Raw genomic sequence first — 17357 nt, 5'->3', positions numbered from 1 at the left:
AGGACCTCACCAGTGAGTAGCCTTCATCACTTATCAGGTTATTGATCCAGGACCTCACCAGTGAGTAGCCTTCATCACTTATCAGGTTATTGATCCAGGACCTCACCAGTTAGTAGCCTTCATCACTTATCAGGTTATTGATCCAGGACCTCACCAGTGAGTAGCCTTCATCACTTATCAGGTTATTGATCCAGGACCTCACCAGTGAGTAGCCTTCATCACTTATCAGGTTATTGATCCAGGACCTCACCAGTGAGTAGTCTTCATCATTTATCAGGTTATTGATCCAGGACCTCACCATGAGTAGCCTTCATCACTTATCAGGTTATTGATACAGGACCTCAGCAGTGAGTAGCCTTCATCACTTATCAGGTTATTGATCGAGGACCTCACCAGTGAGTAGCCTTCATCACTTATCAGGTTATTGATCCAGGACCTCACCAGTGAGTAATCTTCATCATTTATCAGGTTATTGATAATGATAGTATAGAGTATTCATATTATTAGTAATTAAGTATATTTATGATATACACTGAGTATTCAAAACATTAAGAGCTCCTGTCCAACTCTATTAAGGTGTTCTTAATGTTTTGTACACTGTCTACCCGGAGTATACCAAACACTAAGTGTCTACCCGGAGTATGCCAAACACTAAGTGTCGACCCGGAGTATGCCAAACACTAAGTGTCGACCCGGAGTATGCCAAACACTAAGTGTCGACCCGGAGTATGCCAAACACTAAGTGTCGACCCGGAGTATGCCAAACACTAAGTGTCGACCCGGAGTATGCCAAACACTAAGTGTCGACCCGGAGTATGCCAAACACTAAGTGTCGACCCGGAGTATGCCAAACACTAAGTGTCGACCCGGAGTATGCCAAACATCAGGAACACCTTCCTAATATTGAGTTGAACCCCCTTTTGCCTTCAGAACAGTCTCAGTTCGTCGGGTCATGGACTCTACAAGGTGTCGAAAGCGTTCCACAGGGATGCTGGCCCCATGTTGAATCCAATGCTTCCCACCGTTGTCAAGTTGGCCTGATGTCTTCTGGGTAGTGGACCATTCTTGATATACAGTGCATTTACACATTTTGTTACGTTAGATTTATTCTAAACTGGATTAAAAATTCTGTAGACAATACCCCATAATGACAAAGTGAAAACAGGTTTTTAGAAAATGTTGCTAATTAAAAAATAAAAATAAACTTATTTACGTAAGTATTCAGACCCTTTGCTATGTGACTCGAAATTGAGCTCAGATGCATCCTGTTTCCATTGATCATCCTTGATGTTTTTACCACAGTACATGTGGTAAATTCAATTGATTGGACATGACTTGGCAAGGCACACACACCTGTCTATATAAGGTCCCACAGTTGATTGGACATGACTTGGCAAGGCACACACACCTGTCTATATAAGGTCCCACAGTTGATTGGACATGACTTGGCAAGGCACACACACCTGTCTATATAAGGTCCCACAGTTGATTGGACATGACTTGGCAAGGCACACACCCTGTCTATATAAGGTCCCACAGTTGATTGGACATGACTTGGCAAGGCACACACACCTGTCTATATAAGGTCCCACAGTTGATTGGACATGACTTGGCAAGGCACACACACCTGTCTATATAAGGTCCCACAGTTGATTGGACATGACTTGGCAAGGCACACACACCTGTCTATATAAGGTCCCACAGTTGATTGGACATGACTTGGCAAGGCACACACACCTGTCTATATAAGGTCCCACAGTTGATTGGACATGACTTGGCAAGGCACACACACCTGTCTATATAAGGTCCCACAGTTGACAATGCATGTCTGAGCAGAAACCAGGCCATGAGGTCGAAGGAATTGTCCGTAGAGCCCCGAGACAGGATGAAACACATTGCACAGATCTGGGGAAGGGTACCAAAACATATTCTGCAGCATTGAAGTTCCCCAAGAACACAGTGGCATCATTATTAAATAGAAGAAGTTTGGAACCACCAAGACTCTCCGTAGATCTGGCTTCCCGGCCAAACTGAGCAATCGGGGGAGAAGGGCCTTGGTCAGGGAGGTGACAGAGCTCCAGAGTTCCTCTGTAGAGATGGGAGAAGCTTCCAGAAGGACAACCATCTCTGCAGCACTCCACCAATCAGGCCTTTATGGTAGAGTGGCCAGATGGAAGCCACTCCTCATTAAAAGGCACATGACAGCCTGCTTGGAGTTTGCAAAAAGGCACCTCAAGGACTTTCAGACCATGACAAACAAGATTCTCTGGTCTGATGGAGCCAAAATTGAAATCCTTGGCCTGAATGCCATGGGTCACGTCTGGAGAAAACATGGCACCATCCCTATGGTGAAGCATGGTGGTGGCAGCATCATGCTGTGGGGATGACGCCCACATCATAGCTAAGAATGGGCGACAGCTCATTGCTCACTCTGACACACTGAGTTCTGCCTTCGAGGTATGATTTCATCCATCTCAAGGCATCAGGGGAAAGTTTAACTTGGACAATTATGTGATGAGAACCTGATGGTTAACAGTATCAAACACAGCCCCAACAACGCCCCCTTTGTCCATCTTGGACATTTTCCTGAAGAAAGCAGTGTATGTTGTTGTATATTAGTTATAATACCAATGCATTGATTATGTCAATGTTTACAGGAAAGCATCTTTCCCTATCGATACTCTTACTAAAGTCTCCTGTGTTCCCTCCCTATTCTCAGAGACCCAAGTCTAAAGACAAGGAGACACCGTGGTGTACAGGCTGAAGGACTGGCCATCAGGAGAGGAGTTCATGGCCCTGATGCCTTCCAGGTAGGCCAAGGCCAACTCATCATAGCCAAGCACACAGTCATAGTCATGGGGATTCTCCACAGTCTACTGGTTTGTCTGGGAAGTAGGTCCAGTAGATCCAGCAATATAACACTGTCTACTAGATCTAGTACATCCAGTTATATAACACTGTCTAGTAGATCCAGTAGGTCCAGCTATATCACACTGTCTAGTAGATCCAGCTATATCACACTGTCTAGTAGATCCAGCTATATAACACTGTCTAGTAGATCCAGTAGGTCCAGCTATATAACACTGTCTAGTAGATCCAGTAGATCCAGCTATATCACACTGTCTAGTAGATCCAGCTATATAGCACTGTCTAGTAGATCCAGTAGGTCCAGCTATATAACACTGTCTAGTAGATCCAGCTATATAACACTGTCTAGTAGATCCAGCTATATAACACTGTCAAGTAGGTCCAGTAGATCCAGCTATATAACCCTGTCTAGTAGATCCAGCTATATCACACTGTCTAGTAGATCCAGCTATATAACACTGTCTAGTAGATCCAGCTATATAACACTGTCTAGTAGGTCCAGCTATATAACACTGTCTTGTAGATCACATATCACACTGTCTAGTAGATCCAGCTATATAACACTGTCAAGTAGATCCAGTAGACAGCTGATATAACCCTGTCTAGTAGATCAGCATATCACACTGTCTAGTAGATCCCTATATAACACTGTCTAGTAGATCAGCTATATAACACTGTCTAGTAGGTCCAGCTATATAACACTGTCTTGTAGATCCAGCTATATCACACTGTCTAGTAGATCCAGCTATATAACACTGTCAAGTAGGTCCAGTAGATCCAGCTATATAACCCTGTCTAGTAGATCCAGCTATATCACACTGTCTAGTAGATCCAGCTATATAACACTGTCTAGTAGATCAGCTATATAACACTGTCTATAGGTCCAGCTATATAACACTGTCTTGTAGATCCAGCTATATCACACTGTCTAGTAGATCCAGCTATATCACACTGTCTACAGCTATATCACACTGTCTAGTAGATCCAGCTATATCACACTGTCTAGTAGATCAGCTATATCACACTGTCTAGTAGAGCCAGCTATATCACACTGTCTAGTAGATCCAGCTATATCACACTGTCTAGTAGATCCAGCTATATCACACTGTCTAGTAGATCCAGCTATATCACACTGTCTAGTAGATCCAGCTATATCACACTGTCTAGTAGATCCAGCTATATCACACTGTCTAGTAGAGCCAGCTATATCACACTGTCTAGTAGATCCAGCTATATCACACTGTCTAGTAGATCCAGCTATATAACACTGTCTAGTAGATCCAGCTATATAACACTGTCTAGTAGGTCCAGCTATATAACACTGTCTTGTAGATCCAGCTATATCACACTGTCTAGTAGATCCAGCTATATAACACTGTCAAGTAGGTCCAGTAGATCCAGCTATATAACCCTGTCTAGTAGATCCAGCTATATCACACTGTCTAGTAGATCCAGCTATATAACACTGTCTAGTAGATCCAGCTATATAACACTGTCTAGTAGGTCCAGCTATATAACACTGTCTTGTAGATCCAGCTATATCACACTGTCTAGTAGATCCAGCTATATAACACTGTCAAGTAGATCCAGCTATATAACCCTGTCTAGTAGATCCAGCTATATCACACTGTCTAGTAGATCCAGCTATATAACACTGTCTAGTAGATCCAGCTATATAACACTGTCTAGTAGGTCCAGCTATATAACACTGTCTTGTAGATCCAGCTATATCACACTGTCTAGTAGATCCAGCTATATCACACTGTCTAGTAGATCCAGCTATATCACACTGTCTAGTAGATCCAGCTATATCACACTGTCTAGTAGATCCAGCTATATCACACTGTCTAGTAGAGCCAGCTATATCACACTGTCTAGTAGATCCAGCTATATCACACTGTCTAGTAGATCCAGCTATATCACACTGTCTAGTAGATCCAGCTATATCACACTGTCTAGTAGATCCAGCTATATCACACTGTCTAGTAGATCCAGCTATATCACACTGTCTAGTAGAGCCAGCTATATCACACTGTCTAGTAGATCCAGCTATATCACACTGTCTAGTAGATCCAGCTATATCACACTGTCTAGTAGATCCAGCTATATAACACTGTCTAGTAGATCCAGCTATATCACACTGTCTAGTAGATCCAGCTATATCACACTGTCTAGTAGATCCAGCTATATCACACTGTCTAGTAGATCCAGCTATATAACACTGTCTAGTACATCCAGCTATATAACACTGTCTAGTAGGTCCAGTAGATCCAGCTATATCACACTGTCTAGTAGATCCAGCTATATCACACTGTCTAGTAGATCCAGCTATATCACACTGTCTAGTAGATCCAGCTATATAACACTGTCTAGTAGGTCCAGCTATATCACACTGTCTAGTAGATCCAGCTATATCACACTGTCTAGTAGATCCAGCTATATAACACTGTCTAGTACATCCAGCTATATAACACTGTCTAGTAGATCCAGCTATATCACACTGTCTAGTAGATCCAGCTATATCACACTGTCTAGTAGATCCAGCTATATAACACTGTCTAGTACATCCAGCTATATAACACTGTCTAGTAGGTCCAGTAGATCCAGCTATATCACACTGTCTAGTAGATCCAGCTATACAACACTGTCTAGTAGATCCAGTAGGTCCAGCTATATAACACTTTTAGTAGGTCCAGTAGATCAAGCTATATCACACTGTCTAGTAGAGCCAGCTATATCAATATATATAATATAAAATATATATCCCATTTAGCAGACGCTTTTGTCCAAAGCGACTTACAAGTCGGCCGGGGCCACTACTTTTACATATGGGTGGCCCTAGCGGGAAACTAGGTCGACGCTAGGCGTCCATGCTCTACCGACTATAACAGGACCCTAGTCTAGTAGAGCCAGCTATATCACACTGTCTAGTAGATCCAGCTATATCACACTGTCTAGTAGATCCAGCTATATCACACTGTCTAGTAGATCCAGCTATATAACACTGTCTAGTAGATCCAGTAGATCCAGCTGTATAACGCTCTCTCTCGCTGTTTTCTCTCTGTGTGTCCCTGTGTGTCGTCTGTCTGTCTGGTCTGGTCTTGTCTAGGTATGATGACCTGATGAGGAATCTGCCCCTGCCTGAGTATTGTGACCCTGAAGGGAACCTCAACCTGGCCTCTCATCTACCCAGCTTCTTCGTACGCCCAGACCTCGGACCACGCCTCTGCTGTGCTTATGGTACGAGCGTTCATTTAACATCGACCAGGCCTCAGGTCACTGTCAATGAACAGGCCTCAGGTCACTGTCAATGAACGGGCATCAGGTCACTGTCAGTGAACGGGCCTCAGGTCTCAGGTCACTGTCAATGAACGGGCATCAGGTCACTGTCAGTGAACGGGCCTCAGGTCACTGTCTATGAACGGGCCTCAGGTCACTGTCAGTGAACGGGCCTCAGGTCACTGTCAATGAACGGGCCTCAGGTCACTGTCAGTGAACGGGCCTCAGGTCTCAGGTCACTGTCAATGATCAGGCCTCAGGTCTCAGGTCACTGTCAATGATCAGGCCTCAGGTCACTGTCAATGATCAGGCCTCAGGTCACTGTCAATGAACAGGCCTCAGGTCACTGTCAATGAACAGGTCTCAGGTCTCAGGTCACTGTCAGTGAACGGGCCTCAGGTCACTGTCAGTGAACCGGCCTCAGGTCACTGTCAATGAACGAGTCTCAGGTCACTGTCAATGATCAGGCCTCAGGTCTCAGGTCACTGTCAATGAACAGGTCTCAGGTCTCAGGTCACTGTCAATGAACGAGTCTCAGGTCACTGTCAATGATCAGGCCTCAGGTCTCAGGTCACTGTCAATGATCAGGCCTCAGGTCTCAGGTCACTGTCAATGAACAGGCCTCAGGTCTCAGGTCACTGTCAATGAACAGGTCTCAGGTCTCAGGTCACTGTCAATGAACGGGCCTCAGGTCTCAGGTCACTGTCAGTGAACAGGCCTCAGGTCTCAGGTCACTGTCAATGAACAGGCCTCAGGTCTCAGGTCACTGTCAATGAACAGGTCTCAGGTCACTGTCAATGAACAGGTCTCAGGTCTCAGGTCACTGTCAATGAACAGGCCTCAGGTCTCAGGTCACTGTCAATGAACAGGCCTCAGGTCTCAGGTCACTGTCAGTGAACCGGCCTCAGGTCACTGTCAATGAACGAGTCTCAGGTCACTGTCAGTGAACGGGCCTCAGGTCTCAGGTCACTGTCAGTTCTCAGGTCTCAGGTCACTGTCAGTGAACCGGCCTCAGGTCACTGTCAATGAACGAGTCTCAGGTCACTGTCAATGATCAGGCCTCAGGTCTCAGGTCACTGTCAATGATCAGGCCTCAGGTCTCAGGTCACGGTCAATGATCAGGCCTCAGGTCTCAGGTCACTGTCAATGATCAGGCCTCAGGTCACTGTCAATGAACAGGCCTCAGGTCTCAGGTCACTGTCAATGATCAGGCCTCAGGTCTCAGGTCACTGTCAATGAACAGGTCTCAGGTCTCAGGTCACTGTCAATGAACGGGCCTCGGGCCTCAGGTCACTGTCAATGAACGGTTCTCAGGTCACTGTCAGTGAACGGGCCTCAGGTCTCAGGTCACTGTCAATGATCAGGCCTCAGGTCTCAGGTCACTGTCAATGATCAGACCTCAGGTCTCAGGTCACTGTCAATGAACAGGCCTCAGGTCTCAGGTCACTGTCAATGAACAGGTCTCAGGTCTCAGGTCACTGTCAGTGAACAGGCCTCAGGTCTCAGGTCACTGTCAATGATCAGGTCTCAGGTCACTGTCAGTGAACAGGTCTCAGGTCACTGTCAGTGAACGGGCCTCAGGTCTCAGGTCACTGTCAATGATCAGGCCTCAGGTCTCAGGTCACTGTCAATGAACAGGTCTCAGGTCACTGTCAATGAACAGGTCTCAGGTCACTGTCAATGAACGGGCCTCAGGTCTCAGGTCACTGTCAGTGAACGGGCCTCAGGTCACTGTCAATGAACGAGTCTCAGGTCACTGTCAATGATCAGGCCTCAGGTCTCAGGTCACTGTCAATGATCAGGCCTCAGGTCTCAGGTCACTGTCAATGAACAGGCCTCAGGTCTCAGGTCACTGTCAATGAACAGGCCTCAGGTCTCTGTCAATGAACAGGTCTCAGGCCTCAGGTCACTGTCAATGAACAGGCCTCAGGTCTCAGGTCACTGTCAGTGAACAGGCCTCAGGTCTCAGGTCACTGTCAATGAACAGGCCTCAGGTCTCAGGTCACTGTCAATGAACAGGCCTCAGGTCACTGTCAATGAACAGGCCTCAGGTCTCAGGTCACTGTCAATGAACAGGTCTCAGGTCACTGTCAGTGAACGGGCCTCAGGTCACTGTCAATGAACGGGCCTCAGGTCACTGTCAGTGAACGGGCCTCAGGTCTCAGGTCACTGTCAATGATCAGGCCTCAGGTCTCAGGTCACTGTCAATGAACAGGCCTCAGGTCTCAGGTCACTGTCAATGAACAGGTCTCAGGTCTCAGGTCACTGTCAGTGAACGGGCCTCAGGTCTCAGGTCACTGTCAGTGAACGGGCCTCAGGTCTCAGGTCACTGTCAGTGAACCGGCCTCAGGTCACTGTCAATGAACGAGTCTCAGGTCACTGTCAATGATCAGGCCTCAGGTCTCAGGTCACTGTCAATGATCAGGCCTCAGGTCACTGTCAATGATCAGGCCTCAGGTCTCAGGTCACTGTCAATGATCAGGCCTCAGGTCTCAGGTCACTGTCAATGAACAGGCCTCAGGTCACTGTCAATGATCAGGCCTCAGGTCTCAGGTCACTGTCAATGAACAGGTCTCAGGTCACTGTCAATGAACAGGCCTCAGGTCTCAGGTCACTGTCAATGAACAGGTCTCAGGTCACTGTCAATGAACGGGCCTCAGGTCTCAGGTCACTGTCAATGAACAGGCCTCAGGTCTCAGGTCACGGTCAATGATCAGGCCTCAGGTCTCAGGTCACTGTCAATGATCAGGCCTCAGGTCACTGTCAATGAACAGGCCTCAGGTCTCAGGTCACTGTCAATGATCAGGCCTCAGGTCTCAGGTCACTGTCAATGAACAGGTCTCAGGTCTCAGGTCACTGTCAATGAACGGGCCTCGGGCCTCAGGTCACTGTCAATGAACGGTTCTCAGGTCACTGTCAGTGAACGGGCCTCAGGTCTCAGGTCACTGTCAATGATCAGGCCTCAGGTCTCAGGTCACTGTCAATGATCAGACCTCAGGTCTCAGGTCACTGTCAATGAACAGGCCTCAGGTCTCAGGTCACTGTCAATGAACAGGTCTCAGGTCTCAGGTCACTGTCAGTGAACAGGCCTCAGGTCTCAGGTCACTGTCAATGATCAGGTCTCAGGTCTCAGGTCACTGTCAGTGAACAGGTCTCAGGTCACTGTCAGTGAACGGGCCTCAGGTCTCAGGTCACTGTCAATGATCAGGCCTCAGGTCTCAGGTCACTGTCAATGAACAGGTCTCAGGTCACTGTCAATGAACAGGTCTCAGGTCACTGTCAATGAACGGGCCTCAGGTCTCAGGTCACTGTCAGTGAACGGGCCTCAGGTCACTGTCAATGAACGAGTCTCAGGTCACTGTCAATGATCAGGCCTCAGGTCTCAGGTCACTGTCAATGATCAGGCCTCAGGTCTCAGGTCACTGTCAATGAACAGGCCTCAGGTCTCAGGTCACTGTCAATGAACAGGCCTCAGGTCTCAGGTCACTGTCAATGAACAGGTCTCAGGTCTCAGGTCACTGTCAATGAACGGGCCTCAGGTCTCAGGTCACTGTCAGTGAACAGGCCTCAGGTCTCAGGTCACTGTCAATGAACAGGCCTCAGGTCTCAGGTCACTGTCAATGAACAGGCCTCAGGTCACTGTCAATGAACAGGCCTCAGGTCTCAGGTCACTGTCAATGAACAGGTCTCAGGTCACTGTCAGTGAACGGGCCTCAGGTCACTGTCAATGAACGGGCCTCAGGTCACTGTCAGTGAACGGGCCTCAGGTCTCAGGTCACTGTCAATGATCAGGCCTCAGGTCTCAGGTCACTGTCAATGAACAGGCCTCAGGTCTCAGGTCACTGTCAATGAACAGGTCTCAGGTCTCAGGTCACTGTCAGTGAACGGGCCTCAGGTCTCAGGTCACTGTCAGTGAACGGGCCTCAGGTCTCAGGTCACTGTCAGTGAACCGGCCTCAGGTCACTGTCAATGAACGGGTCTCAGGTCACTGTCAATGATCAGGCCTCAGGTCTCAGGTCACTGTCAATGATCAGGCCTCAGGTCACTGTCAATGATCAGGCCTCAGGTCTCAGGTCACTGTCAATGATCAGGCCTCAGGTCTCAGGTCACTGTCAATGAACAGGCCTCAGGTCACTGTCAATGATCAGGCCTCAGGTCTCAGGTCACTGTCAATGAACAGGTCTCAGGTCACTGTCAATGAACAGGCCTCAGGTCTCAGGTCACTGTCAATGAACAGGTCTCAGGTCACTGTCAATGAACGGGCCTCAGGTCTCAGGTCACTGTCAATGAACGAGTCTCAGGTCACTGTCAATGATCAGGCCTCAGGTCTCAGGTCACTGTCAATGAACAGGCCTCAGGTCTCAGGTCACTGTCAATGAACAGGTCTCAGGTCACTGTCAATGAACAGGTCTCAGGTCTCAGGTCACTGTCAATGAACAGGCCTCAGGTCTCAGGTCACTGTCAGTGAACAGGCCTCAGGTCTCAGGTCACTGTCAATGAACAGGCCTCAGGTCTCAGGTCACTGTCAGTGAACAGGCCTCAGGTCACTGTCAGTGAACGGGCCTCAGGTCTCAGGTCACTGTCAATGAACAGGCCTCAGGTCACTGTCAATGAACAGGCCTCAGGTCACTGTCAATGAACAGGCCTCAGGTCACTGTCAATGAACAGGCCTCAGGTCTCAGGTCACTGTCAATGAACAGGCCTCAGGTCTCAGGTCACTGTCAATGAACAGGCCTCAGGTCTCAGGTCAATGAACAGGCCTCAGGTCTCAGGTCACTGTCAATGAACAGGCCTCAGGTCTCAGGTCACTGTCAGTGAACAGGCCTCAGGTCTCAGGTCACTGTCAGTGAACAGGTCTCAGGTCACTGTCAGTGAACGGGCCTCAGGTCTCAGTTCACTGTCAGTGAACCGGCCTCAGGTCACTGTCAATGAACGAGTCTCAGGTCACTGTCAATGATCAGGCCTCAGGTCTCAGGTCACTGTCAATGATCAGGCCTCAGGTCTCAGGTCACTGTCAATGATCAGGCCTCAGGTCTCAGGTCACTGTCAATGATCAGGCCTCAGGTCTCAGGTCACTGTCAATGATCAGGCCTCAGGTCTCAGGTCACTGTCAATGAACAGGCCTCAGTTCTCAGGTCACTGTCAATGAACAGGCCTCAGGTCTCAGGTCACTGTCAATGAACAGGTCTCAGGTCACTGTCAATGAACAGGCCTCAGGTCACTGTCAATGAACGGGCCTCAGGTCTCAGGTCACTGTCAGTGAACGGGCCTCAGGTCACTGTCAATGAACGAGTCTCAGGTCACTGTCAATGATCAGGCCTCAGGTCTCAGGTCACTGTCAATGAACAGGCCTCAGGTCTCAGGTCACTGTCAATGAACAGGCCTCAGGTCTCAGGTCACTGTCAATGAACGGGCCTCAGGTCTCAGGTCACTGTCAGTGAACAGGCCTCAGGTCTCAGGTCACTGTCAATGAACAGGCCTCAGGTCTCAGGTCACTGTCAATGATCAGGCCTCAGGTCTCAGGTCACTGTCAATGATCAGGCCTCAGGTCTCAGGTCACTGTCAATGAACAGGCCTCAGGTCACTGTCAATGAACAGGTCTCAGGTCACTGTCAGTGAACGGGCCTCAGGTCTCAGGTCACTGTCAGTGAACAGGTCTCAGGTCTCAGGTCACTGTCAGTGAACGGGCCTCAGGTCACTGTCAATGAACGAGTCTCAGGTCACTGTCAATGATCAGGCCTCAGGTCTCAGGTCACTGTCAATGATCAGGCCTCAGGTCTCAGGTCACTGTCAATGAACAGGCCTCAGGTCACTGTCAATGATCAGGCCTCAGGTCTCAGGTCACTGTCAATGATCAGGCCTCAGGTCTCAGGTCACTGTCAATGATCAGGCCTCAGGTCTCAGGTCACTGTCAATGAACAGGCCTCAGGTCTCAGGTCACTGTCAATGATCAGGCCTCAGGTCTCAGGTCACTGTCAATGAACAGGTCTCAGGTCACTGTCAATGAACAGGCCTCAGGTCTCAGGTCACTGTCAATGAACAGGCCTCAGGTCTCAGGTCACTGTCAATGAACAGGTCTCAGGTCACTGTCAATGAACGGGCCTCAGGTCTCAGGTCACTGTCAGTGAACGGGCCTCAGGTCACTGTCAATGAACGAGTCTCAGGTCACTGTCAATGATCAGGCCTCAGGTCTCAGGTCACTGTCAATGATCAGGCCTCAGGTCTCAGGTCACTGTCAATGATCAGGCCTCAGGTCTCAGGTCACTGTCAATGAACAGGCCTCAGGTCTCAGGTCACTGTCAATGAACAGGTCTCAGGTCTCAGGTCACTGTCAATGAACGGGCCTCAGGTCTCAGGTCACTGTCAATGAACAGGCCTCAGGTCTCAGGTCACTGTCAATGAACAGGTCTCAGGTCACTGTCAATGAACAGGTCTCAGGTCTCAGGTCACTGTCAATGAACGGGCCTCAGGTCTCAGGTCACTGTCAGTGAACGGGCCTCAGGTCACTGTCAATGAACGAGTCTCAGGTCACTGTCAATGAACAGGCCTCAGGTCTCAGGTCACTGTCAATGAACAGGCCTCAGGTCTCAGGTCACTGTCAATGATCAGGCCTCAGGTCTCAGGTCACTGTCAATGAACAGGTCTCAGGTCACTGTCAATGAACGGGTCTCAGGTCACTGTCAATGAACGGGCCTCAGGTCTCAGGTCACTCTCAGTGAACAGGCCTCAGGTCTCAGGTCACTGTCAATGAACAGGCCTCAGGTCACTGTCAATGATCAGGCCTCAGGTCTCAGGTCACTGTCAGTGAACAGGCCTCAGGTCTCAGGTCACTGTCAATGAACAGGCCTCAGGTCTCAGGTCACTGTCAATGAACAGGCCTCAGGTCTCAGGTCACTGTCAATGAACAGGCCTCAGGTCTCAGGTCACTGTCAATGAACAGGCCTCAGGTCTCAGGTCACTGTCAATGAACAGGTCTCAGGTCTCAGGTCACTGTCAATGAACAGGCCTCAGGTCTCAGGTCACTGTCAATGAACAGGTCTCAGGTCTCAGGTCACTGTCAATGAACAGGTCTCAGGTCACTGTCAATGAACAGGTCTCAGGTCACTGTCAATGAACGGGCCTCAGGTCTCAGGTCACTGTCAGTGAACAGGCCTCAGGTCTCAGGTCACTGTCAGTGAACAGGCCTCAGGTCTCAGGTCACTGTCAATGAACAGGCCTCAGGTCTCAGGTCACTGTCAATGAACAGGCCTCAGGTCTCAGGTCACTGTCAATGAACAGGTCTCAGGTCTCAGGTCACTGTCAATGATCAGGCCTCAGGTCTCAGGTCACTGTCAATGATCAGGCCTCAGGTCTCAGGTCACTGTCAATGAACAGGCCTCAGGTCTCAGGTCACTGTCAATGAACAGGTCTCAGGTCTCAGGTCACTGTCAATGAACAGGTCTCAGGTCACTGTCAATGAACGGGCCTCAGGTCTCAGGTCACTGTCAATGAACGGGCCTCAGGTCTCAGGTCACTGTCAATGAACGGGTCTCAGGTCTCAGGTCACTGTCAATTAACAGGCCTCAGGTCTCAGGTCACTGTCAATGAACAGGCCTCAGGTCTCAGGTCACTGTCAATGATCAGGCCTCAGGTCTCAGGTCACTGTCAATGAACAGGTCTCAGGTCACTGTCAATGAACGGGCCTCAGGTCTCAGGTCACTGTCAGTGAACAGGCCTCAGGTCTCAGGTCACTGTCAATGAACAGGCCTCAGGTCACTGTCAATGAACAGGTCTCAGGTCACTGTCAGTGAACAGGCCTCAGGTCACTGTCAATGAACAGGCCTCAGGTCACTGTCAATGAACAGGCCTCAGGTCACTGTCAATGAACAGGCCTCAGGTCACTGTCAATGAACAGGCCTCAGGTCACTGTCAATGAACGGGTCTCAGGTCACTGTCAATGAACGGGCCTCAGGTCTCAGGTCACTGTCAGTGAACGGGCCTCAGGTCACTGTCAATGAACGAGTCTCAGGTCACTGTCAATGATCAGGCCTCAGGTCACTGTCAGTGAACGGGCCTCAGGTCACTGTCAATGAACGGGCCTCAGGTCACTGTCAATGAACGGGCCTCAGGTCACTGTCAGTGAACCGGTCTCAGGTCACTGTCAATGCTACACCATCAATATGTGTTTCATTGAAACCTAACAAAGCAGAAATGGAACATGAATGCTGCTGGAATTAAAATGAAAGCAAGACATAGTTTATTCTGATATCAATGTCTACTGATAGAGGTCAGATTATCTCCGGAAGCCTTGAATACACATCAACAACATGCTGAAGCTTCCTCCTCTCTCCCTGTAGGAGTGGCAGCGTCTCAGGAGCAGGACTTTGGGACAGCTAACCTTCACATGGAGGTCTCTGACATCGTCTCTGTCCTGGTGTACGTAGGAGTGGCCAAGGGGAACGGAGTCCTGTCCAAGACGGGTAAGAAGCGAACCAACCCTGGGCTGTGCTCTATATAGTCAATAGATAACCAACCCTGGGCTGTGCTCTATATAGTCAATAGATAACCAACACTGGGCTGTGCTCTATATAGTCAATAGATAACCAACCCTGGGCTGTGCTCTATATAGTCAATAGATAACCAACCCTGGGCTGTGCTCTATATAGTCAATAGATAACCAACCCTGGGCTGTGCTCTATATAGTCAATAGATAACCAACACTGGGCTGTGCTCTATATAGTCAATAGATAACCAACCCTGGGCTGTGCTCTATATAGTCAATAGATAACCAACCCTGGGCTGTGCTCTATATAGTCAATAAATAACCAACACTGGGCTGTGCTCTATATAGTCAATAGATAACCAACACTGGGCTGTGCTCTATATAGTCAATAGATAACCAACACTGGGCTGTGCTCTATATAGTCAATAGATAACCAACACTGGGCTGTGCTCTATATAGTCAATAGATAACCAACCCTGGGCTGTGCTCTATATAGTCAATAGATAACCAACCCTGGGCTGTGCTCTATATAGTCAATAAATAACCAACCCTGGGCTGTGCACTATATAGTCAATAAATAACCAACCCTGGGCTGTGCTCTATATAGTCAATAGATAACCAACACTGGGCTGTGCTCTATATAGTCAATAGATAACCAACACTGGGCTGTGCTCTATATAGTCAATAGATAACCAACACTGGGCTGTGCTCTATATAGTCAATAGATAACCAACACTGGGCTGTGCTCTATATAGTCAATAGATAACCAACACTGTGCTGTGCTCTATATAGTCAATAGATAACCAACACTGGGCTGTGCTCTATATAGTCAATAGATAACCAACCCTGGGCTGTGCTCTATATAGTCAATAGATAACCAACCCTGGGCTGTGCTCTATATAGTCAATAAATAACCAACCCTGGGCTGTGCTCTATATAGTCAATAAATAACCAACCCTGGGCTGTGCTCTATATAGTCAATAGATAACCAACACTGGGCTGTGCTCTATATAGTCAATAGATAACCAACACTGAACCCTGGGCTGTGCTCTATATAGTCAATAGATAACCAACACTGGGCTGTGCTCTATATAGTCAATAGATAACCAACACTGGGCTGTGCTCTATATAGTCAATAGATAACCAACACTGGGCTGTGCTCTATATAGTCAATAGATAACCAACACTGGGCTGTGCTCTATATAGTCAATAGATAACCAACACTGTGCTGTGCTCTATATAGTCAATAGATAACCAACACTGGGCTGTGCTCTATATAGTCAATAGATAACCAACACTGGGCTGTGCTCTATATAGTCAATAGATAACCAACCCTGGGCTGTGCTCTATATAGTCAATAGATAACCAACCCTGGGCTGTGCTCTATATAGTCAATAAATAACCAACCCTGGGCTGTGCTCTATATAGTCAATAAATAACCAATACTGGGCTGTGCTCTATATAGTCAATAAATAACCAACACTGGGCTGTGCTCTATATAGTCAATAAATAACCAACCCTTGGCTGTGCTCTATATAGTCAATAGATAACCAACACTGGGCTGTGCTCTATATAGTCAATAGATAACCAACACTGAACCCTGGGCTGTGCTCTATATAGTCAATAGATAACCAACACTGGGCTGTGCTCTATATAGTCAATAGATAACCAACACTGGGCTGTGCTCTATATAGTCAATAGATAACCAACACTGGGCTGTGCTCTATATAGTCAATAGATAACCAACCCTGGGCTGTGCTCTATATAGTCAATAGATAACCAACACTGAACCCTGGGCTGTGCTCTATATAGTCAATAGATAACCAACCCTGGGCTGTGCTCTATATAGTCAATAGATAACCAACACTGGGCTGTGCTCTATACAGTCAATAGATAACCAACCCTGGGCTGTGCTCTAGTCAATAGATAACCAACCTGGGCTGTGCTCTATATAGTCAATAGATAACCAACCCTGGGCTGTGCTCTATATAGTCAATAGATAACCAACACTGGGCTGTGCTCTATATAGTCAATAGATAACCAACACTGAACCCTGGGCTGTGCTCTATATAGTCAATAGATAACCAACCCTGGGCTGTGCTCTATATAATAGATAACAACCCTAGATAACCAACCCTGGGCTGTGCTCTATATAGTCAATAGATAACCAACACCTGTGCTCTACACTGGGCTGTGCTCTATATAGTCAATAGATAACCAACACTGAACCCTGGGCTGTGCTCTGTATAGTCAATAGATAACCAACACTGGGCTGTGCTCTATATAGTCAATAGATAACCAATACTGGGCTGTGCTCTATATAGTCAATAGATAACCAACACTGGGCTGTGCTCTATATAGTCAATAGATAACCAACACTGAACCCTGGGCTGTGCTCTGTATAGTCAATAGATAACCAACACTGGGCTGTGCTCTATATAGTCAATAGATAACCAACCCTGGGCTGTGCTCTATATAGTCAATAGATAACCAACCCTGGGCTGTGCTCTATATAGTCAATAGATAACCAACACTGGGCTGTGCTCTATATAGTCAATAGATAACCAACACTGAACCCTGGGCTGTGCTCTGTATAGTCAATAGATAACCAACACTGGGCTGTGCTCTATATAGTCAATAGATAACCAATACTGGGCTGTGCTCTATATAGTCAATAGATAACCAACACTGGGCTGTGCTCTATATAGTCAATAGATAACCAACACTG

At 47.8% G+C, this 17357-nt stretch overlaps 1 protein-coding gene across 1 annotated transcript in view; it reads left to right on the top strand.

Annotated features, from left to right (window-relative positions):
• Positions 1–17357, top strand: part of LOC135513356 (probable JmjC domain-containing histone demethylation protein 2C) — a 351376-nt gene that overhangs the window by 289466 nt on the left and 44553 nt on the right. Inside the window, 3 exon segments of the mRNA XM_064936284.1 lie at positions 2720–2810; positions 5978–6108; positions 14484–14606. Of these exon segments, the coding sequence (XP_064792356.1) occupies positions 2720–2810; positions 5978–6108; positions 14484–14606 (345 nt within the window).

The sequence above is a fragment of the Oncorhynchus masou genome, chromosome 24 (assembly GCF_036934945.1).
Source record: "Oncorhynchus masou masou isolate Uvic2021 chromosome 24, UVic_Omas_1.1, whole genome shotgun sequence".
In the NCBI taxonomy this organism is placed as follows: Eukaryota; Metazoa; Chordata; class Actinopteri; order Salmoniformes; family Salmonidae; genus Oncorhynchus; species Oncorhynchus masou.
This window is presented reverse-complemented; position numbering and strand designations above follow the sequence as displayed.